General features: G+C 42.0%; 1 protein-coding gene across 2 annotated transcripts in view; it reads left to right on the top strand.

The window, feature by feature from the left end:
• pdgfc (platelet derived growth factor c) overlaps positions 1–22,175 on the top strand; it is a 41,322-nt gene extending 19,147 nt beyond the window's left edge. The window contains exons 2-6 of one of the 2 annotated variants that reach the window (XM_068588895.1): positions 8,149–8,341; positions 12,345–12,525; positions 19,842–20,049; positions 20,194–20,414; positions 21,125–22,175. In XM_068588895.1, coding sequence (XP_068444996.1) covers positions 8,149–8,341; positions 12,345–12,525; positions 19,842–20,049; positions 20,194–20,414; positions 21,125–21,238 — 917 coding nt within the window. In that variant the 3' untranslated portion in view covers positions 21,239–22,175. The remainder of the gene's footprint in view (positions 1–8,148; positions 8,342–12,344; positions 12,526–19,841; positions 20,050–20,193; positions 20,415–21,124) is intronic. The other variant, XM_068588903.1, reaches the window with a different exon arrangement.
• The last annotated feature ends 2,967 nt before the right edge of the window (positions 22,176–25,142 follow it).

Raw genomic sequence — 25,142 nt, forward strand, 5'->3', positions numbered from 1 at the left:
CACACACACACACAAGTGGTATCGGGTGAGGCCATCTGATATGATCTGCAGATGTTTTGCTCTGCCTCTGCAGCAGGTGCCGGCAGATGTCCATCCGGCCCACTTGGCCCGGTTGACTTCTTGGTTAAAAAGAGCCCGTCCTTCGGTCGGGCGACCTCTGGGGCCACGCCCCTGCTCGAAATGATCTGCCCTGCAAAAGTCCTCCTGAGCGGGTCATTAACATCCTGACCCCTTTCAGGGTCACTGGTCTGACCTCCCTGTTGATGGAGGGGCATAAAAATTGAGCATTTCAAAGCAGGGATCAATAAAGTCACGTTATTGCATTACGGCACAGCAAAACCAAGAGGCTCAGTGGTGGGACTGATTTCACTCCTCGTGACCTTTGACATGCTCACTTACAGGGCTTTCACGGGTCATATTCGTCCACCTGTTGATGACAGGACTTGGCGTTTTTAAGAGGTTTAAAAAGTAAAGTCGACATGAGAGGAAGCTGTACGCCAGAATTTGAAGTTTGCATTTATTTTAAATACTTTCTGTTGGTGTAAAAAGGGGAGGAAGCAGCTCGTCTTGCCCGGCTACTGTTTGTCTTAATTGCTCTTCACAGGTCTCGTACGCTTTCTGACATGCTCTTATCTTCCATCGTGACCAGTGATGTAATATATTTGTCATGGGTCTCATCACACACAGACACAGACTGTTCTCGTCCTTGATACAAACCTTGGTTTCTGTCTTTTGAAGCTCGGCAGATTAAAAGGTTCTTTTGTGTTGCTGTCCGTTGAATGCTGTAAATCCTGGCAAAAACATTAAGTCATTTGAAAGTAGTTTTATTGAGGAGATATTTCACTACATTCTTTATCGTGGAGGAGTTGCAGATGATAGGACCGTTAGTATTGGTGAGCCCCCTAGAGGTTTTGCGCCCAACTGCATCTGCACACACCTATAGCCGTGTTACTGGAGCGTTCATGACACGTGTGGCATGATAATATCATTCAATTATTGAAATTAAACTGAGAAGAGGTTATGGATATTTACTTTACAATAACGGATTCACTCGTGAAACAGTGAAATGCTTCTGTGCAATTAAGCCAATCAGGACTGTTGATCATGTATCACAACTATTAGCCATCATGTATGGAACTGGATAGAACAAAAAGTGTGTTAAAAGTTTGTTACATTAGTGAGGTGTGCTTGTTTAGCTCAACGGCACTTTATATTTGCAGATTTTGGTGGACATTGTGATCCATATTATCTGTGACATGCTGCCATGAGATGGTCTCTAATCCTTGGATGGTTTATGTGTGGAGATAAGCAAGATTATGAAGCTTTGACCTTGCTGTCAATCACACTGTATTGATTAAAATAAGTATACTATAGAGAAAGAATTGTATTCATACTTATTATGGTAATGGATACATCGTGCGTACATGGTATACATTATGTACACACTACATGCATATGATAAAGACAAAGTCAACCAACCAAAAAGTCTATTTGCTGTGTTGCAACCCAGATGGCAGAAACAATGTCGGCATTGTGGGTTTCTGCAAACAACAGGATACGTTGAACATCAATGTTTCTGAACTAAAAAAAGGTTTTATGAATACGTTTCATATCAGCGTTGTGTAACGCTTACAGAAACACAAAATGCAAAGTTGTATTGCTGTGGATCGATTGGTTTGGTTAAAAATTCCCCAAAAAATAACGTAAAGTATCGACCCGAAGTTTTGTGTTGGTTTGACCTCTGCGCCACACGTCCCACTCCCCTTTAGTCAACACCCCGCTTGATATACTGGTTATTACACCATTTAACTTTCATACAACATAACTTCCGGCTGCTCAATATATTTGGTCACTTGATCCGACCAAATACAAAAATGTCGACGTTCAACGTATCAGTCGTCACACCAATTATTTATCTTGAAGACTTATTTGTGTATCGAATTGAACTTAATGCACTCCAACATACATGCATTCAAGTGCCTGTTTTTTTGAGATCCTGCTTTGTTTCTGCCATTATTTCAGCAACCTCTGCAGGGAATTTGGCCGTCAAACCTGTCACACCTGCGTCCGCATCAGTGCAACACACAGGAGCATGTGCCTGGCAAATAAAAAGGGTCCCACCAAATTATTTCTTAATGGTATGAAAGATTCCCATGCTGTGTTTCAGCCCCCTTTTTTGCTCGACTGACTGTAAACCCAAAAGCAATAAATATCAAAAGCAGGGTGGGGAATTTACTGCACCTGTAGTTACCTTTGCACCGTCTTAATAAGCAACAGATGCTGGAGTAATTGCATTGAGCTTGAAAGGCATGCAAAAAAAAAAAAAAAATGAAATTCTTTGTTCGGTACAGATTGATCACCTGACTAAATCTGCTTCAACTCCGTAGCTCAGGGCCTCACATTAATTTTGATCAGCAGATAACGGGGCTGACATTACAAACAAACTGGATTTAGTGTCGCAGTGTCTCTGCTGTCGATTACCGGACAGGAAATGGCTGTTGTGAATGGTTATCCATGATGCATGAGGCTGCCGGGAGAGCACAATGTAGTACTGGACCAAACCTTAGCCCTTAATGTGGCAGAATAACAGTTTGGTTCATTTACCAGGCAAATCCAACCCCCATGACAGTGTCAGCTATACCAATTTGATTTGGCTTGTGTAGTCTTGTTTTTTTTTCATTTTAATCAGTACCAGTTGGAGTTGTAAATAATAGCTGTTCACCTTTAAAAGTGTCTCATATGACCTCATATTTGAGGCAGGCAGAGATATTTATTGCTTTCTCAGGCCGAAATGTTCCTACGTTTCCAGAAGAAAGGCATAGTTACGTCTACTATATCATGTGGTATGACCAAAAGATAAACTCCAAAGCTAAGTAGTGGTTACACTGTAATGATATCCTGTGTGGAAAGATGAATTTAGTGAGCCTAACAGAAGCCAGAATGAATGGTTCGCATTACTCCCGCACTTTTTTTTATGAGGAACATGCAGCATTCTGGACAAGGGGCTCTCATTAGTTAATCCTAGCTTCAGGCCATCTAACATTTATTAATGCATTTGGGTATATATGCACGTGTGTCTGTGTGTGCATGGGCTTTGTGAGTGTATGTGCGAGGGGGTGGGGTTATGATTGAGTGTACATTTGCGGCGTGTGTGTGCAGTCTTCTGTGGAAAATATGTGCATTCATCTTTGAATACTATACTATAATTTTGCTCTGATCACCACTAGTAGTAGTAGTATTCAGAATTCTTATTCATTAAATAATGATCAATGCTTGAGTGCACTCATTTAAACTGAGTGAACATGGTTTTCTGCATGTGCGCACTAGTTTGGTTTTGGCAGGGGAAAGGTTAATGTTTAACAGCATGAATGGTTCACCCACTAACGTGTGAACAAAGCACAATGGCTGCACTGTATAGGCTCCTATTTATTCAGAGTCACTTCCTCCCTTAATAGTCGGCTCTACTTTCCTCACAGAGGGAAAAAGTAGGTCAAGGAAAAGTCATGTTTGAGGTAATTCACTCCAGGGGACCGCTGCTCTGATCTTTAGATGACATTGGTTAACCCCAGAGTGAGGTCATATTCAAGTCAAAGTTACGCCCCGCATCCGACTGGTAGCGTGTCTTTGCATTTTACAGTAGACGGTGGGTAAATCTGAGAGGGAGGATGTCCGTAGGAAGTTTGAAAAGAAAGAGGCATGAAAAGACTATTGTTCATGATTATGATAAAGAAAAGCTTAAGGGTAAAACAAATAGGAAGCAGGCTCGTCCGTGGCCTTGCGGATCTTGATCAAAGATTAGTTGGCAGCCAATGTACTCTGGAGGAGCACACTCTGATGGAGTTTCTGCTTTGATGCAAGTGAACAAAAGATCCACTGCGAAGAATCACACGGATAGTTCATTCTTGAGCTTCATGCACAAAGACCTGAACCGGAGAGGAATGCAAACACGTTGTTCCCTCCACCTACTGCAATTACTTGTGATGAGTGCGTTGAGGATTAAGCAGGATATTTGCAGACTCTTTGGATTAAGCATGATTTGATCCATGCAGATCTCTGGAAAACCTTTTCATCAGGAACGATTGCTTTCAAGTCCAGGCATTTTTGTCTGCCCCCCTTTGCTCTGCAACAGCAACCTCAAATTTTCCTTTCACATTCCAGTCATCACATTTTCCCACTGAATTATGGACGGCGATTCCTTAATAGCAGGCATATTTATAATTGTGCAAGTATCATTTTTGTATTTTTATTTGGCCTCTTCTGTTACTACCATATGTACCTGGTATATGCAGTATGTCTGGACTTCACATTATTCACTCAGGATGTTGGAGCCCACAGTAATGGGGGTGTAATTAAAACATATGTCATTGTGATGGAGGTCTTTAATCGCCTGAAAGATATTTGTTTGTTTCCTCCTGAGCCAGCAAATGGACATAAAAACAATCAATCAAACCTAGTGTGTGGCCGCTCCTTCCACCACAGATTAAAAGATCAATCAGCTATTTAATCCTGCACTTTCTTTAAATAAATCAAATAAATATTGACTGCAGGAGCAAAAGATTAGGTTGATTAATTAGAATGATATGATTATGTTGTTATTAACCCCCATTAAGAAGGTTTAGCCCTGAATTAAAAAATATAGCTTCCAGTGCGATCTGTTTCGTCAGTGCAGTCTATTTTCTACCCTCGAGGAGTGCATGTAACATTTTTGCATGTGCATATATTATTTTTCAAAGAGTTTGATTTGCCCGAAGATGATGGCTCTTACTTGGTTTGCACTTGAGGCCAAACTCTTAAAAATGTGAAAGAGTCTGTTCACTGGGATTTGTTTGGCTTTGTAGCTGGCACACTGTCATTCAATCTGTTCCCACCTGGCTCACCAGCAAACCAAAATAAAGACATCAAAGGGATTTCTGTAATCTGAAGTAATTATTCTGTTAAATGTCTTTGTTGTTTTATGTATTTGGACTATGTGATGGATAGAATCAGTGGGGATGCCAGGAGAGTGAGCGCGCATGTCATCAAGTTACATCTTGATTAAAATGTGTTTTTTCTCATCGGATCAGGGAGGGGTTGGACGCCTCTTTGTCAACGAGGAAAAAAAGAGCACAAAATAAAATGGTAATCCAAACAGAAAGTACGTGGATGCCATACATATTTTGGCGAAGCGAGATTTATGTGATGTAACACACCAACAGTAACATGTGAAGGCGTATAGTACATCATATGGATATTTACTTTTTAGCAGGAATATTTTCTTATTTCTTTAATGGATTTGCATGTTACGCATTTTAAGCTTTTTGCACACCATTTATATATATATATATATATATATATATATATATATATATATATATATATATATATATATATATATATATATTGAGTGTTAAATCTGCCACATTTGTCAAATTGTCACTGACTTTAAATTATATAAACCTGAGAAAGTGGTTTGCTCACTTATTTTTAGTGACCACTCCTTCAGACAGATGTGTTGTCTTTGGAGTCGTATGAGAGACTCAGAGTTGCTGTGGAACAGTTACTTGACGTTATACAGGATGAGAACATGGCACAAACTTAACCTGTCTCTGTTTTTGTTTCTGTTGCATGCAGTAAAAAGCCTCAGGGTATGAATCACCTTAAATTAAATGTATGACAAAATAAAGAGTAATCAAGCTCAAACTATGTTCCAAATATAAATGTGTCTAACACTTTGCACTGGGAAAACGGTTACTCATCCGTTTAATGCGCTAACAAACTTGCAGCAGCACGCTCCGTCTCCTGAGTGCATTAAACCCATGCTGGTTCCTTCGACAGCGAGACGTATTGGATCGGTTTATGCATACTGAATGATCATCAGTGAGACAAAGATAAATACTGCTTACACAAATTAGAGTTCCCTGGGGACGGATGCCTTTATCAGTGTAATATCTGACAATGAAACAGAAACACAACTAGCTTAGCCTCCACCTTCCAACTGGAACATTGCCTCAAGTGCTGTGTATGCAAAGAAATCATGATATAGTTTAACAGAAATGAGGAAACTGTTTAAGTCCAACAAATATTCGCAGACTTTCATAACTCTGGACAAAACCCAACTGACACTTAGTTATGTACAAAGCGCTGGCTAAAAAGTTAACAAAAGGCATAATGTTTCACATATGTCGAAAGACTACATTAAAAGTTACAATCCGCTACTACCTTCAATGGGTGTCCCCGCTGTATCAAGCTAGCGCTGCTGCGATGTCCCGCTGCTACTGCCCGCGTCGAGCCGGGGCTGGTCTCGCTACCTTCGCTGGTTGTTGGGAACTACCAAGAGCTAGCCGGAAGCTAGCGGAGAGCTAGTGGAGAGTTAGCGGGAAGCTAGCGGAGAACTAGTAGCAGCACTACCTGGCTATCACAGAGAGTTAGCAGGTACAGCATACAGAAGCTAATAACGACTTGTAACCTGACTTTTACGGTAGCCGTCCACCTATGCGCCCAGTGCGTATGCTAAGCTAGGCTTAGCATTGCATTGAAAAGCGCATTTGTGCAATTGTCTTGGCTGTGTTGAAGTGCTGATGAAGGTGATTGTTCATGATGCTAAAAGGTTGTTTATTATGGAAATCATTGATGCTAATTTCTATTGATTTTGATTGCTTAAAACTTTAAAACGGAAATATTACTTCTATTTGATATATCTTTTTTGACCCGATGAATTGAAAACAGTCACGCGAGGCTTTAGGGTATTTTGAGACTCAGGTGGGGAATCCTGATGCGACCCTTCAGGGGGCTCAGTGACAAGATTGGTCGCAGTGATTTAATCCTGCGGCCACTGGTCCCAGTAGGCCTAACTGGCTTTATGAGCGGGAGCTTGGTGAAACCCATCAGGCAGTGTTCCAATTGAAGTACCCTGCATTGAGCTACTGTTTTAGATCTGTATAGCAGCGTTAACAACACCCCATTAAACACACGCAATCCGCTGTACATACAAATAATAAGGTAATATACACTTTAAAGCCCATTTGTAAGATTTAGTGGCATCTAGTGGTGTGTGGCAGATTACAACCAACCAAATACCCCTCTGCTTACCCCTCCCTCTACAGGTGTGTTGGAGAACTTAAGATTTTAAAAACAAAAAAATCAGAACATTTCAGTTTCCTTCACTTCACCTGGTTTTCTTCACCGATCGGCCTCTGTGCTTGCTCGTCCTGTGTATGTTTGTGTGTGTGTGTGTGTGTGTGTGTGTGCAGTTGGAAGACAGTAACGTCGGGGCTTATCAGTACTTCGGTAATTTAGCACAGGGGTCCTTTTAATGTTTCGAAAGCATCTCCACCTTCAGATAACGTAAGACGTGAACAGCAATCCCCAGAGTCAGTGTGACTGTTTTACTCCATTGGTGCCAATAAATCCACCTTCATGTCACACACTGTCCCTTCATAAATTGTGGACTTATTCAGTTTAGCTTAGTTTTTGATGTACATTTTTGGAGTTCAAATTTTCGCTATTCACCTCAATCTGTTTGATTTCTTGCTGTCAGACTGTCCATTTCCACCTTTCTTCAAGCGTAGACACCACATATCTAGTCTTGAACCCTTGTGTTTATCAGAGCAAAGCCATGAGTATGACCCAGCTTCAAATCCAGGCTCCAGCAATTTCTATAGAATCAATACAAATTGAAATATCAATAATGAAACATATCCTTCATGTTTCTTAAATCAGTCCTTTAGATGTCTGTTAAAGCTTCATCGTAGATCCTCTGAGTGTTTTTTTGTTTTCAAAATTTTCTTGCAATTGTTTACGCACGTTAAGGTTAAAGACAAACCCCAGTGGAACAATGATATTGGCTCATCATTTAACAATGTGTCTGTATAAATAATAATACCATGTTTGAGAGGGGTTCCCAGACAAGACTTGTTGAAGGATGAATAAAGCATTAAGGGAGCATCAATCTTGTGTTTCTTCTTTAAAGTCCCACCTTTCATATTGGACACTTGCTCAATATTTCATATTGCATCATATCTTTTGGCTAGGTGCTTGACATGTCTACCTTTCAAATCTCAAGATAAATGCCAAACCAAGCCCTCCACAGTAAAATAATGCACCTGGTGTCTAACTTATTCAACCTGAACCAATAAAACTGCTACAAACACAACGTGATTTCTGTTGTAGGAGTACAAGATTCCCATCAGGAGAAGATCATTACAGTGTCTGGAGAGGGAATGGTCCACAGCCCAGACTTCCCACACACGTATCCCAGGAATACTGCGCTGGTCTGGAGACTAGTGGCCACCAACAACATGAGGCTCCAGCTCACCTTTGATGAGAGGTTTGGTCTGGAGGACCCAGAAGATGGCATATGCAAGTAAGACTATGTCTCACTATCTCTATGCTAACATCCTGATTATTTGTCAGTGAAGTTCCTGTCCTTTCTTTCTCGTTTTTTGGGCCTATTGTGTGCTAAAGGGTCACCATGGACTAAATATGTCCGAATACATGGCTCATTTTCCTGCCAGGGTCCTTCTCACTGATTTGAAACGCTCAATGTATTGTTTATACGGTTTATAGATGTCCTAAATAAAAATGTTCTTCATTTCACTTGATAAGGAGGAAGATCCCCTTTTGAAGATTTCCTCTGCTTGGCCAGCTCTCGTCAAATGTAGGTTTGACCGTGTGGCGTGCGGGCTATGTGTTGGGCCGGGGTTAAGACGTCTCCTCCCTGCGCTGCCGATCCTCTTTCAAGATTTGGAGTGTGTCCATTTGGGAAATTGCCTTTGGTCAGCCGTGGCAGATATTGAATATTGAAAAGTCAGCAGCGGAGTGATTTGTTTCGACCGAGACATGGTCAGGATGACATGGTTCAGACCGGCACGCGTTACCTGATGTAGTCGATACTTTTGGCTTCTTGTGTGATCGGTCGAAAGAACACGCGACACTCTTTCTGACTCGCAACACGGAGACACACACACACACAATACATCCTCTGCTTTTAGGAGGAGTTCACTTTCAATTACTGTCTGGGGTCGCCTCTGTTGCCATTCAATTGAAACAGGGATCCTGAGCCTCAAACGATCGATTCACCCCCACTACATCATGCGCAGTGCTCTGCCTGACTGGTTAGCATGGAGGAGTCCAATCACTCGAATGTGGAGAATTGCTGGGGGAGGGTGACCTCGCTAGTCATTCCTGGAGAGCCCCCTAATGGATGACAGGGTGAATGACAGTGCAAAGTTTTCCGTTGGACACCACAGCAGGAGATTAACGTGCATCTTCTGAGGAATCAGCCAGACATGTCAGGAAATTAAAAGAGGATTTGAATCAGAATTAATTGACTTTCATTGATCAATGAGGTGTTTGTGATACTGCTTCAGGATCTAACTGCCATTCAGGGTCCATGTCTCTATTTGAAATATATTTCCTGTATCCTGCTTTTGTAAAAAAAAAAAGAAGAACGAAAAGAAAACAGTCTGCGAAGTGCAGGTAATCTGAGCCCCTCGGCACACTACTGTGCATGTAGACATATGAGGTCAGTGTTTCTGTTGAAACCCCCTGGGAGGGAAAGTTCGAGAGCGGGGCAGGGTGTGGACTGACAACGTGTGTGCCATCCGGCCCGAACAAGACTGGACTAGTCTGCGTCCTCGGGGGGAGAGACAATGACAACATCCTTTTCAAGGGGTCAGGCGAGTCATCGCCACGTCTACCGCTCCCACTTTCACATGTTTCACTCCGAACCCCCCTGGAATGAGGCCCGACAGGTTTTGGTCGGATCCCAAGATACACAGTCTTGGCAGGGCCGGCAGACAGATGAATGCAGCGTGCGATCACAAGCAGAACCAGACAAGTGTGCTTGTCTTTTATCTCCCCCTCTCTCCCACTCATGTACAACACAACCACACACTGACATGTACAAGCCTCTGGCCTAATATACACTTCATCAAAATGTTTTAATGTTATTGATACGCTGCTCTTACCCTTGTGTCACTGCACAATGTGATGCAAATAAACCGGATGAGTAATCTCCTGGCCAGCGATTCACAGCAATGGCAGGGGACACGACACACAACGGCAGGAGCTGTGTGCAGCTTTGGTCGCGAGCCTGGAGCGGGGGAGCCTTCGCTAAGATGAGAGGGAAGCTGTGCAGCCGAGATGCTCGTCTGCAATTCTGTTTGTCTGCGGTGCGATGAAAAGCATTCTTACCAAATCCACTGGAGGAGAGGCACGTTGGAGAGGGATCGGTCTCGCTGCCGGTTGGCATGGCAGCAGAGTCGTGCTCGGCGGCTCACAGACAGGACTGCTCTCAGAAAGGCATTTCTGCTCCCTGCCTTTTAGTCTACAAAGGAGAGGACTAAAAAACTGTGTTTGTGTTGCTAATCTGCGTCACGGCCGTGGCGAATATTGCATCTATTAATAATGCACAAGGAAAAACACTTTGTCAGAGAAGGCTTTGTGAATATTAAACACAGCTTTCCCCGCACTGTGCAGCGAGGCCACGCTACCTGCCGGTGTAAGACCCCTTTGCCGTTGTGATCCGGTTCACCGCGACTGTACGTACAGTTTGGTACGTATGTCAGTGCATTTGTAAATCGGAGAAACCGCTGTTCGACATGGTGATTCTGAACACATGGCGATGTGTAATGATCAGGGCGTTCTGCATTATTGATGAGCCATCTGTCAAAGCTTTTTTCAGAGAGGAAGGCTTCTCTCTTCACTGACCTCCATCGAGAAGGCAGAGAGGAGCTAAACTTGTATTTTATCCCTTTCCAAAAAAAACATCTCACGCCAGTTTGATTAGCACTTATAGAAATGAATGTTTCACAGTCCACGCGGTTGTCTAACACGTGTCCACGTCAACTGAATAACTGGTTTTGAAAACGCAGACTTTTAGTTTCACCTCAGCCAATATGTTTGTTTGTGCAGATTACAAACTTGTTGTCTGACTTTCCAAATCAGAGGCAGCGCAGTCAGTGAATTCACCAACCCTCTTTGCTCACCTTCAGTTCATTCAACATCACAGAAAATCCTTTTTTTTTTTAGTTTTGCTCATGTCCCTCTATGTTGTTTTATTGAAACCAGCTTGAACTGAATCTGTCAAGCCGGGGCAAAATGTAAACAATGTCCTTGGAATCCAAATATCCGAATTGGCAGCAGTGAATGAGAGGCTAGCGTGCTTGTTGACGCAAATTGCAAAGTGATGAATCCCAGACGGCGAAGAGTCGGTGAAACAAGGCTGTATTGAATGCAGCGCAGCCACTGGTTACACACAGGTATAAATAATAAAGGCTGAACTGCTGAACCGCGTGTCTTAAGTGGTGAGGTTGGTCGATGTTAGCCTTGGCACACGAGAGGAGTCTGGAGCAGGGCCATATGCTGCGGCGCTTCATGTTTACTGGTATTATGGGTTGGCAGGGTGGCAGAGAGAGACTGTCACGTAATCACAAGGTCACAAAGTTTATCACCACAACAAGCAAAAAGCTGCTTTTCTTTATGTTTCACTAAATTGTAGTTGATGTCCTAATTTTCTTCTGTGAAATTGAAATTTAAACCCAATAAAACCCATCATGTTACGTCTATATTTAAAATGGATGTGGTTTCCTCAGATAAAATAATATACCAGGTATGTGAGAGTTTCTAACGATGATTCTGAAAACTCAATATAGTAGATATAGAAGGTTAGTAGATACACATTATTGCAGAATTATTTTTGAAAGATATATTTAAGCATCCTGTACTTTTTCATATTAATTTCGCCCAAAGAATATTCCAGCACACACCAGCAATCATGGAAATGTGATGATTTACAAGTGAGTTTCAAAGTCCAAGTAAAGACACCTGCAGTCTTCCACAATCAACACACAGTACCGTATAATAGGCTGGAGGTTTAATTAAAACCATATTTCATTGACAACACGTAGCCTCGCTGTAATAGGCCTGTAAAAAGGCTGCAGCAGCAGCCGTAGCAGCTAAATGGTGAGAACAGCTGCTAATGCTGCACTGTCAACCAACCTGAGATGTGTCCTCGCTGGCGTTGTTCATTACATTTTTTTTTAAATTCAGGCAATAAATAAGAAACAAATCTCATCCCTCACATCTGGGCTATTGTGACCTGATAGTTTTATTTTGTTAAATGAGGTTAAACCTTTATTTCCCTTGGCAGCTTTATTGATATTAAAACTCTCACATTCAGAAGGGCAGGGCAGAGCCGAGGAGAAAGCACCATGGCCAACATCAAAGGTGCTGACGAGCACATGCATGTGAGGAGCTCTAAATGTCCCCTGTGAACGCTCACACAGAGCCAATACCTGAAAGCTGTGTCATAACTTGGACTCAAATTAACAGTTTCTGCACTATGTTCTCGTTCACTCCACCAGGTACGACTTTGTGGAGATAGAGGATCCGACTGAGAACACCATCCTGGGTCGCTGGTGCGGGTCACAGTCGGCACCGGCGAGTCACACGTCTAAAGGCAGTCAGATCAGGATCCGCTTCATCTCTGATGAGTACTTCCCCTCCGAGCCGGGCTTCTGCATCCACTACTCCGTCCTCCCAGTGGTACGTACAGTGTCAACGGTCAGGAGTTGTGCATCGGGAGTTGTTGTGCGCTGAGCTGCCGCAGCATTTCTCCGCCTCCAGCTCCAACTTGCACTCACATGGCAGTAAGCGACGCCTCTCCTTGCAATTAAGATAATTTGCTTGTTAAATAACACGGTGTCTTAATTTGCAATCATCCATTTCTGCTTATGTGTAGCCAAGGTTTAAAAGGCTTGTGGGGGGAAGAGTTATGTTCAAGCACTTCAGAACATCTGGCACCTGTGCTATCTTTTGTTTTTATTATGTTAGGATGTCCAACAAAATGTCCACAGTACCTGCAATGAGAGAGTACAGCAACAACATGAAGCCTAACCTACCTGTGATGGACCCCGTATAGTCCTAAAACGTTCGAAATCGCACAACAAATGGAAAGAAATGAACTTCAAATGGTTTCAAACTCTATATTTTTTTTCTTTTTCCGGGGCGAGTATTGTTTCCACTTTTAAATCAACAAAGCGTTATGTTCCATATCACCCTCAGATATAAAACCATACACCCTGTTAACCTGCACTGTGTCTTCAGACCGACGAGGTGTCTCGATGTCACGTTTCTTATTACTGAGAGGGAGGAAATAAGTGGCTGCACAAAGAGGTCCTCTGACCCTGGTGGAGGGGTCCAGTCAAGCCTCTGAAATGAAAGCAGGAATTAAGAGATAGAAGTGCTTTTTGTGTGGAAAATTGTCATGCTGTCTGCCTGCCTGTCTCGGTTTCTCTTTGTGTGTTTTTCATCAAAAAATACTCCCCCTTTTATGTGTATGTTCAGTGCCCCACTTCATAAACATACCGTTTGAACTCATTCAGTACATCACAAGCTTTGCGAAAGAGGAGCCAAGAGCTCAAGACTCAAGCAACAACTTGCATTAAACGTTCTGTGAGAACACAAAGTGAAAGACAAACAGGGGACACTCTTAGCTTCTTCCTTCCCACATCTCCTGACCTCCCGTCCACTTCAGTCAGACATCTGCTCAATCATGAAAGTGAATTGCCAGTTTGTTTCACTTCATGCATTCAGGCCAGGACAGGTCATCGAGAAGATGGGTAGACTCCCCGAACGGCCGATTCACTCTGGCTGAGTTTTTACTTTTTGTATTGATGATGTTACTACTTCCTGAATGATCCCCAGACAAGACATGGGCCCGCCTGGGCCTCGCCGCTGCATTCAGCACAGAGCGGAAAGCCGTTTGTCAGACTGGGCAAATATAATCCTTTCATTATCGACAGAGGATACAGTTCCCTCCTCGCAGTTTGGACAAATTCTCGTTTTTCTTCGAGTGCAGTGGTGACTTATAGGCCGACAAACTGAGGAGGCCAGCAAGACCTCCTAGAGTGTCTTGAAGATGGTCAGCCGCTTCTCTTTATTCCACAAAAACGGTACTCGTTGAAATGTTCGCCAAAAAGCATCCTCCGGGCCCTCGTTTGAACATCGCAAAGTCACAAGATCCATTTCAGCTCCAGTCTGACTCAGATGAACTTTGTGTTTGTGTTATCTCGTTTCTTTTTGGGATGGAGGGCGTTGCTTTGTTCGGTTTTGCCCGACCTAGTCAATCATGAGTTATGTATCCGTCGAGCTGATCTCATTTTCAGTCAACTTGGAATCGCGACACCCAGTTTCTCCAAATGATCAGAGACAGAAGTCATCTCAGAAGTTATTTCTGTGAGTATACAAAACATGACCAATCAACAATGTGTTTATCGCTCTGTGGGAAGAAGACATCATCAGGCTTATTCGTGTCGACAAAGCCCTGCTATTATCTTGTCTTTTCTTTCAAGGAAAACGTCTGTGAGCAACATCAAGTAAAATTGCCCAACAAACTGAACATGCGGGCAGTTATTCAGAGGTCACGGACACAGAAAAAGATCTTTGAATTTGAACTTAATCAGTGAGATGAGAACAGCTTTGCTTCACAAAATAAATGTTTAGACTTCTGTGCCAGTGCACTTTTAGCCATCTTCGTCTGGATCCATCCTCTCTCCAGGCCTCATTCTCTTCCACTGTCTCACTTCTCTCAGTCCCGGTCTTGAGACCACACACACACAGAATCAACCCTTCAGCCTTCACCGACAAAAGCCCGGGGATAAACTGAAGAGACGACTGCCGTGATTTAAGCTGTCATGTTTTAGTTCTGTTCACTTTCTTTAAGTAAACACTTCTACTCCTCATTAATCCCTAATGGCCTGCAGCACCCTGGGAAATCTGACAAGCACAAATAGGCAGCTGAGGTCACTGACAGCACTTTGTATTCTGTCGAACTTTTTTTTTATCTGCTTCAAAAGCGTTTTGTTTTCTTCTCTTTTTCTTCATACGCGTCTTTATTGCATTCTTTCTTCATCTTTGAAACCCCAAACAACTGACGTGCTGAAAACACACTGAGTGTCAAGCTGAGTATTAGAGCTGTATTTCTCAGAAATAAACAGATGTTAAGAGGGAAAAGCCAGTCATGATTTGTTCTAGCTCGCTGTGGTAGAGCCAATACAGTGTGTTGAGTTAATGCAGATCGCTAAATCACTGAAAACCAGGTTAATCTCAAGTAATGATTAATGTTGACATTAAATTGTATCAAAAAAGTATATTCACCACCAATAGACTGCAGTAGATTGTCAGAGATGCCACAAAGGCCTTGCTCAATCTAATACAGAGAGATTAATCCAATAAAACACTGAGAAGAAGTACAAAGTATCATAAAAGTTTAATTATTTTCTTTATGAAAACCAGATTTGATCTTCAAAAACCAAGTGTTATAAAAGCAAAGTGTAATGCACTATAATCATATCATGTAATTGACTGCGTATGTATCGGGCTCACAATTTTGTGTGACACCCCCCTGTGTTTGTTTTAGCTGAAGAAATCTGATAAAAGAGCTGGAAGATCAAATGAAGTGTGCACTGCAGTGATCTAAGTGTGCGGATACCAGTTTGGACGTTTTGATACTTCCAGCAACTTAGCGAAGATAAAGTGGAGCGGCGGTTATCCTGCATTAGCTTAAAAAAATACGACACTTTCTGAAACACACGCACAACTCAACTATGCAATGGAATTTAAAAGTCAAACTTGATTATTTGGCATCGGAATTAAACTACTCTCAAATGTCTGTCGCTAAGTATATGATGGAATAAGAGACCTGGTTTGTCTTTCACATCCCAACTGGAGAAGGTGTGGAAACCATGAGGGGGAAAAGGAAGCTTTGGCCTCTGCGCGTTCAGACCGGCTTCCCTTTGAACTTTCCTCCGACATACGAGGAGCACGCTGGAACAGCAGCACTCTGTTTCCTCTGTGGTCCACGAGCAGCTTCTGAAACCTCGTGCCACGCAGGGGCCGGCACTTTAGTATATATTTAAACAAGCAATAATTCCTCTCCACCACTTCCATGGAATGGAAAGGAGGGGTAGGGCGGGGGGGGGGGGGGGGGAGAAAAATAAGACCCGGTCTGTAATTCACAGGAAGAGATTTTTAGGAAAAGCGAAAAAGGCCGAGGCAAAGAGGTTGTTAAAACATAGAAGAGAAGGAGTCTGTTGAAGGGAACACGAGGGGTGTTGAGTGGTGGGTTAAAGGAGCAAGCAAAACATACATCATTGTCTCTGTGAGGTCCCACACCAGAATATCACCCCACTGAAGATCGCTCTGGCAGCTTTATTCATCTTAAGATCGAAGAGAGTTCCTCACACACACACAGACATGAATAAAGGGCGATAGGACAGAATAAGTAAGGAATAAAAGGCTTGTTAAAGCAAATGGCAATGACATGCAATGCAGTATAGGCTTACTGTTGGCATGACAAAGTGAGGTCTGTTTTTACACCAACCTCAATTGCAGTGTGTGGCTCCGAGTGAGAGGACGGACCTCGTCGCTTACTCGAAGCCCTCTTGTGCAAGGAAGTGGTTTGTCGCGACATGCGAAAGAGAAGATATTGTTTTCCAGAGCTCTCCCAAGATGCTATTTCAGGGGTTTCATCTCAACATAGTTAGGGGAACCTGTCATTTTAGTCACCAGAAATAAGAGCGTGTGGTTGTGCAGTGCACGAACAACGGGAGCTGGAGACGAAGTAATCACAGCTTGAAAACAAGGTTTTTTTCTCGAGAGGCCGGAGGTTAGAGAAGGTGAGAAGGTGTCGGTGATGAGAGGAACATTTCAAGCTTTGACTCTTTGTCTCTTTTCAGAACACCTGATTATGTAAATAGGGTTGTACATTGTAATCTTGTTAAATATCCTTCTGCTGCATGTGCGTCTATGACTATCTATGTTATCAGGTTCACAATTGTACATTTTTGGATGTTAGCTCCTGAGTCTGTAATTTTATCCCGCCTCGGTCTGCTGGTTCGGCAAATTTCTTTTCAAGATTGACATGAACTGCAACAAACAGGACAATCATTTTCTTTGAGGGTAACACACTCGTGTTTGTTAAAGTGATTCCTGTTTTAGTTTGAAAGTTCTCTCCTTTTGTTTTACTTCCTGCCTTTGTTTGTTTCCCGCCTTTTTGGATATCAATTGTTGCTCGTCGTCCATGCTGTCACCTGTCGCTCGTTATCTTCCTCCTTTTCTTCTGTGTTTAGTCTCGGTTCTCTACTTCTCTTTGATCAGCTTGTCTTCTTTGTCTTCATTTCTGTATGGAGTTATATTCATCTGTTTATGCCTGTGTTTTACTAAGTATTTGTTCTTCTTTGCAGCCCATCTGAATCTGCATTCGGGTCCTATCTGCTTTTGCTGCTTACTGCGCCACGACTCACATACAAAAATTGCAATTGTAGCTAATTTTGAGTCTGTGTTGTTCAGAAATATACAATAAAAGGTTTACATTTTGTCCTAAATAGTTAAAAAATCTTCACCAGAATCTTGTATTTTCCTGTAGAATTCAGGATTTTAATCTACAACACTTAAACGTAAACACTCAAACTATGACGCTCAGTTTCCATTATGTTGATTCATTAATTAATTAGAGTTTTTCCATTACTACTCCAATACTGGCAATGAGTTGTAATATTTGAAACGTGACGCATTGGCACTGTGAATGCAAGTAATGCCAGCGACTGTGCTTGGTGGTCCGTTTTGCTTTGTTTGTGAACGTCTTAAACGGGAGCTCTCATCTACTGCTTATAGCTTAATTCACACCGTCTTGATGTGTCGCTGAAGGATTGCCTGGCTTCTCTGTCTGAAGCCCAGTTTGCAGAGCGCCGCTAATTGGCCATCGACATTCACAAGCTGTTAATGGTTTCCAGTCCGCGCTGAACGCCACTGCTCAGGCTCAACTAATAAGAATCACAGCTTCCCACCATTGTCTGGAAATACAATTCTACTCAGCAAACCTGCTTGACTTATTCTAACCGTACACGACCGGCCCTTTCTCCACCAGCATTCCTTTCACATTGTGTCTGCTCATCTCAGTATGATGCCAAATTAACCAAATATAAATTGAAGACCGCCTTATTGGAATAAGTCTAATCTGTGGCATCATCAATGTGTGTTTGAAGCCTGTGGTGCAGCCATGTCAAACCACTGGCATCTTATTATCAAAACTACGCCAAACAGACTGGAAGTCTGAGTGTATTGCACAGACTTCCCCTTTTAATAAATCTTCTGGGGTTTTACTGTGTTACACATTTCATTCAGTGTAAAACTGTCAATACACTTGCTGCTCTGTTTAGCAAATGTATTGTTTGAAGCATATTAAGTATGATTGTCAAAAAACAAAGACCACATATCCCTCTTAAATATCCATGTTGGTTCTACTGGTGGTTGAAATAAATATACACCCTTTGGAATAAAATTATATAAGCCTCTGGATGGATTACTTTTTTGTCTAGGTCGTTCTAGACTACTCTCTCTCTCTCTCTCTCTCTCTCTCTCTCTCTCTCTCTCTCTCTCTCTCTATATATATATATATATATATATATATATATATATATATATATATATATATATATATATATATATAACATAAGTAGAAAATAAGAATTAAACCAAAAATCTTCGCGATGTTGGTGTCAAGGTCTCTGACAAGAAGAAAACCTTTCCTCCACGAGCCATCATTTCTCACTGAGTTGCTTCCTTATTCAGCTCCACATCATCAAAGGGAAGCTACAGATTCCTGGAATCATTTTTTCTTTTCAAACATCTCTGCCTCTCTCGAAGCTTAAAGACGCAGCTGCCAGCAGCCGATGTTTTCAATGCTCCACAGGCTTCTTTTTTCCTTTTTTTTTTTTGGAAGTGTCACAACGTTGCCTTCTACCTGTCAGTCACAAAAGATTAGAGAGACCAACGAGCTGACATGTTGGACAAACGTAGCGTCACAGGCCTGAAAGGTTCCACAGATTAGCCTCTTCTCTCGTGGGAAGACCAACACCCCGGGTATCAATCTTCTCTGTGACTGCACGCCGGAGCCCGGAGGGCCGCGAACTCGAAATGAATAACACTGCCGCCTACGGGAGCTAAAAGGACAAATGTTGTTATGCAAAGTGGGCAGAGGAGGTGACAGAGATGTGATCACATTTGACAATGTAAAAAATGATGCCATCGGTTGACATTTGCGTCTCGACTTAAGTGCATTAAACAGTTTGTGTACAGTTTTCATGGGTGTCTTGTTGGAGTTCAGATGCTAATGTTGTCAACTAGAGATTAGGAAGGGAGTCCCAGTCTTTCATGCAAGACAATACTTTAGCTAAAGGTGGCACACAGCCAACATTCCCACAGTGTTTTGTTGCATTTGACCTTCTTATATCAATAATAAACCCGATTTTTAGAGAATAAATATACATCAAATGCATGTTTATATATGTCTGTGTATGTTTTCTACTTCCCCATCAGTTCACAGAATCAAAGTGTCTCAGCTTTTCAGCACGCTCATGGTTTCTGTTTCACTTAACTTGAGTTCAAACCGCGATAACATTTAAAAACCCCGGATCCAATTAGAACCCACTTTTAACCATAACATACGATGAACCGTTGCAGAGTCAAACTCCCCTTCTTTTCATACCTCAACATTTATTTTTTCCCACAGTAGAAATATAGCACATCTTCCTTCTGTGTTATTTTCCTGTTTAAGGCAGTCGATGCAAGGAGGCGGTTTTTGGTGTGTAAGCTACAATATTTGTCTGTGACACATGCATTATGTTGCTCTTGCAGATTTCAGAACAGATTGTCTCACAGTCTACAGGTCAACATAAAAAAGAAGCATATACATGTGATACATTTCCTTGTTGTAACTGTATAAAATAAATACTGTATTTCCTATAATTGACCTTTTCCTTTGTGTCTCTCTCCATCTCATCCGCCGGGTTTTCCCGCAGAGTGTTTCGGAAACCGAAGTCCCTGCAGTGCTGACCCCTTCCCAGCAGGGTATTGAGGACTTGTCGGAGGCGGTGGCGGGTCTGGGCACCGTGGAGGAGGTCATGAAGTACCTGGAGCCGGAGCGATGGCAGCTGGACATGGAGGAGTTGTACAAACCTACATGGCATGTGCTGGGGAAATCCTTTATCCTTAACAAGAAGGCCAGAGGTAGGACACTTCTAAATGTGTACAATATGAAATAAGCCATTGAATATGAACTCAAACTATATTATTTGTGCCATGAAGAAAATGCCAAAGTGTGTTTTTTAATAGGAAGTGATTCTGATCGTGATTTCTCTGTGTGTTTTTGAGGAGGAGTTGATCTCAATCTGTTGAGGGAGGAGGTTCGACTGTACAGCTGCACTCCCCGTAACTTCTCTGTGTCCTTGCGTGAGGAGCTGAAGAGGACAGACGCCATTTTCTGGCCAAGCTGCCTCCTGGTGAAGCGCTGTGGTGGAAACTGTGCATGCTGCTCTCACCGCTGCTACGACTGCCAGTGTGTTCCCGCCAGGGCGACGAAGAAATACCACGAGGTAAATATAACGATGTGATTGTGAAGTACGAGGAGCATGTCACATCGCAGTTCAAATCATGAAATGAACCAGCCGCAAAGATCCTATACTTGAAAATCCTCCTGACACAAATGATATACTATATAAAGGGGAGATTATGACAAAACATTGAATTTTCTTAGTTACAGCATAATATATTAAACATGACATTTGTTGAGCACATTTTTACTTCAATTTGGTGATTTAATTACAGTCAACTGTACAGTTTATACATTGAGATTGAATCTTGAAAAGATCAATGATATTATCAAAAATGACATTTTTGTGCAACAGGTCAATGAAGTCTTTGCTCAAGGACACTTCAACATGAAACTATGGGGAGACCCGTAACCCGTACCCGGCTGCAAACACTCTCCTCATAAACATGATAACTTCACTTATAAACTAATAAATACATGGCAAGATGCCTGTACTTTCATGGAAATATTGATGATAATACTATTGTCCTAACAAAGTGATTGCACATGTTATTAGTTCTGTCTGATGGAGCGATCTGGTTTACTTGAACGGGATTGCAATTTGCTTAATTCTATTATTTGAAAAAGAACGGATGAAGGAATCACGAAAAGTTGGACCATCTAGTTACCAGTTTGTTGGGACGTGACCACTTCTCTACATGAACTGTTTGAAGGAAGTACAGATGTTAAGTAAAGCTTCCTTCTCGTTGACAGGTTCTGCTGCTGAAACACCGAAGCGGCGTCAGAGGCCTGCAGAAGTCCATGACTGATGTGGCCTTGGAGCACCATGAGGAGTGTGCCTGTGTGTGTAAAGATGACGTCGACTGACCTGAGACCAGCGTAACACCTGCCACTGGATTCACACAGGATGTTAGAAATGAACGCCTGCCGCTGTTGCAGCGTTCTCCATCTCATCCACTTCGGAGCAAACTAGATTGTCCCTTTATCCTGTTGTCTTTACGCTAATTGGATGAAGCAGAACAGACTGGAATCTAATACATCTTCTGAATGGATCTGACTGCTGTGGAATAGCAATAGTGTGCCCTGAGTGCATTTTAGAGAGACAATATAAATGCACTGGAGCACATCTGGACTATTACCTATGTGCTCTGAAGACTATTTTCTTCAGCTCACAGATCTGAACATACAGGTATTTTCTCTTGAGGGCTGATAGTGTCATGGAGAATGGGAGCCTCTTTATTCAAGTACTTTTTTTTCATGTCGAGAGCTGGCTCCAGCTGATTTTGCTCCTCTATTATTACCACCGAGGCCAAGAAAGGTGCTTTTTCATCAGCAGTTTTCCTTTTGCGCCGCTCTTGTTTCATTACAGATTTAATCTGCAGCCCCGGTAATGCTGAAATGTCTTGCTAATGAGACCGTATTATGTGTAAATATTTCATCTACATTTTCTTTCTGTACTATCATGCCTTTTCTACCAAAGATTCTCAAAGAGAAGATCAAAGTTGCACATGTAGAATCAGTTGGGTGGTGTTCATTACAATTCTTAATTCTGTCTCAAATTTGCTTGCCGAGCGCCAAGAAAATCTTGCAACGTTTGAGATTGTTCATTGTCAATATTTATTTGTTTAATGAAAGGGAAGTTTAGGTCCAACATGTGTTGTTTGTTTGTGTCACTGTACAGTAGTAGTAGCCTCCAGTTTTCATTTTTAGCTATTTTACATTGAAATTGTGTCATGGATGTTTTACAATTTTCTGTATGCCAAAGTTATTTATCTCTACCTTTGCAATAACTGTTTGTGTGTATCATTGTACTGAACATCAAAAATAAATGCTTCCGTTTTTAGCTGGAGGTACGGTACTTAAACTCAGCAAAGAAGATATCGGTGATCCAAAACTAAAGCAAACAATTTGCAAATGGTCAAATTTTGAGTCCTAAAGCGAAAACACCTAATGCTGGATGTGTATTTGAAGACGTCAGGGACAGAAATAATGGTTGTATTAAAGAGAAAAAAAATGTTCTAGCCGTTGGTAAATTAAGAAGGTTGAGAGGTTGAAAAGTGTATCTCAGCAAAACAATATAGTTGTGGTGGGAGAGCATAAAACAGTTATATGCATGTATGCATTGAATCATGAATCAGATTTTCAGTGAATATTGTAACAGTAACATGTATTCATCTTTAGAGCATTTCTTAATGTAGTTTACAGATACTTCATAGAAAAAACAATCCACTAAAATGTCTAAAAGGTTCAAAATGACTGGAGAGGGGTAGGTATGCTTCCTCAACTACATTGTGGGTTGAGACAGTGTTATCAGCAGTTTTGTTTTATTGTAATATTAATACTTTACCCAGTAACACACAGTGTATGAGTTTGCAATTTCCAAAACAATAATTCTAATATATAAGAACGCAGGGAAAGAAAAAGACAACATACGATTGCATTTCCCCCAAGGGTTTCACATTTTGCAAGTTGATATTTGTATAGTAATAACTAAGTGTTAGGTAGTAGGTGTACGGGGCATCTCCATGCGCACCTTCTATTTTGTGTATGTGCATAAGCACAACATGCAAAACGACTGCTTGAAGGTGGATATTGATCGGCCGTGTGCCACCAGGTAATTATTTAAAAGGGTATCATCTGCATAGAATTGTATAGAACGTGTTGATGTTTCCAAGTAGTGTACCCCACTTGACTAACCCTCCAGGTTTGTTCTGATTGGTTTGTTCTGCCTCTTCAAAGCTTCAGTTTTATACTGTGACCTCAACAAAAGGTCAAGTGAGTGAATCCAAGTGGCCACCGTGTGTAACCATGTATGTAAAAGTAACCCGTAACTCTATAACCAATGCCAATGTCGAACCACTTGACTCTGAGGTTGCATATCGGTACACAGATAAACACAAGCTTTCAGCTCATGTGTCACAATGAGCTGAGTAATACAAAGTAACCACCAGGATGTGTTCATCAGCGAATCAGGAAACCTTTAGATTGCCAAAGTGTTATAGAAGTAGTTGGCACACAAAGTCATCTATTGGCTTTGTGCATGACCGAGTAAACCTGTAAGTTTCAGTGTGTGTGTGTGGTGTGTGTGTGTTTGTGTGTGTGGAAAGATAGAGGTACAGTATTCTGAGAGAGTGACTCCACTTGCTATTACTGCCGAATATTAAAAGCATCAACTTAAAAACCTGAAGGCAGCACTCCTTCATTCAAAGGTCTGTCGCTCCTTATCAGTAACTGACCAGCGTTGTTCATTCTCCCCATCGGCCATCAGGTCACCCAGGAGGAGGTCCTCGTTTGTCCATCTCACGCTGCTGTCCGAGCCAATTATTCTGATCTAATGTGCGCCCTGGCAGGCATGTGCGGTGACGCCAGATGCTACTGCATAAAACCGCCGGTTCCCAGTTCCCAGTGTGGTTTTTGTAATATTAAACAGACTGACTTCCTCAGTTGGTGCAGTGTTTCTTTTCAGAGGAAACCTCACTGCTTTGGCACTAGATGTGACACAGCATCGGCAGTTTGTCTGGTTCATAGTGCGCTTGTGTGTGTGTGTGTGTGTGCGTGTGTGTGTGTGCGTGTGTGTGTGTGTGTGTGGGCAATTCCAATCCACCACCTCCCGCCCTCTGCTCATTGCCTCCTTCTCTGTGAAACCAAGGTAGTCTCATTCAGACTAAACCGCATCATCATGGTGTAATTTAAGTGCCTTAACTTAACACAAGAAACTACATTTTAATTACTTTTGTCTCTGAGGGAAAATAAACTCTTAACGTGCGCCCAACATAGAAGTGGTTAACGTGTGGGCTGAAAAGACAAAGAAAAAGCAGTATGAGTAGAAGGTTTCTCACTAGAAATGCAACCTGCAGTGTCACTGCTCTCCATCTCACAGCCTGGACACAACACTGGTGGTTGTTCAGCACAGCAGATGTTTCCAATTTGACACTTGCTCTGACCATAGCCGGAGGCACAATGACAGTCTCTTTCTGCCTCCCCCTACGCATGAATCATCTCGACAACGGGCGCAACACACTCAACTCCAACGTCTCCTCCTACTAAGACTCAAATCACAAGGCTCACCTTTAATAAATTACAGGTTTGACCTTTCCTCTGCATATCCAATGAACTAAAAAGATGGAGCCTTGTGCACCTCCAGAACATAATAGATGCTCACTCAACACAGGGCTTCATAGGCGTAGGAGTTGTCCATGACATTTATTTTTCAATGGAAGGTGTTCAGGATGGCACCGTTTTTTAAATGCTTCTTTTATGCTCATTCACAGTTCCTTACAGACATAAAAATATCATTTAAACTAAACACAATATTCATGTGTGTGTGTTTAAGGAACATGTATAGACTGCATTTGGGAGTTTTACAAACTTATCACTTTAAAAACCATCCAACCATGCTTAGGCTTTCCTCCAAAATGTCATACCCAAACTAAAAAGTGTGTATCTCAGCAAACCACTATTATAATAATATAATAGTTTTGGTTTTCAATTAAAGGGACGCGTGAGATTTTGTTCGCATGTGTAGATATCAGTCTATATGTTCCTGGTTAAGAGTAAACACAGAAAAGAAAGCGCTTTCAGGATGATTATTTGTTTGAAATGATGCAGCTGTAAGGTTTACCTCTAACCCAGATCACAGCACAATATGCGAACAAGAACAAAGTTACAGAGAAGAACATTCAGGCGAGGTCTCCAACATTTGCATTGAAGCACATTTGCGCACATTTTTTCATACCAGACCATATATTTTACTTGTGTATTACTTATGGTG

This window comes from Clinocottus analis, unplaced genomic scaffold (genome assembly GCF_023055335.1).
Source record: "Clinocottus analis isolate CAN_PGR_092001 unplaced genomic scaffold, fCliAna1.0.p SCAF_10, whole genome shotgun sequence".
Taxonomy (NCBI): Eukaryota; Metazoa; Chordata; class Actinopteri; order Perciformes; family Cottidae; genus Clinocottus; species Clinocottus analis.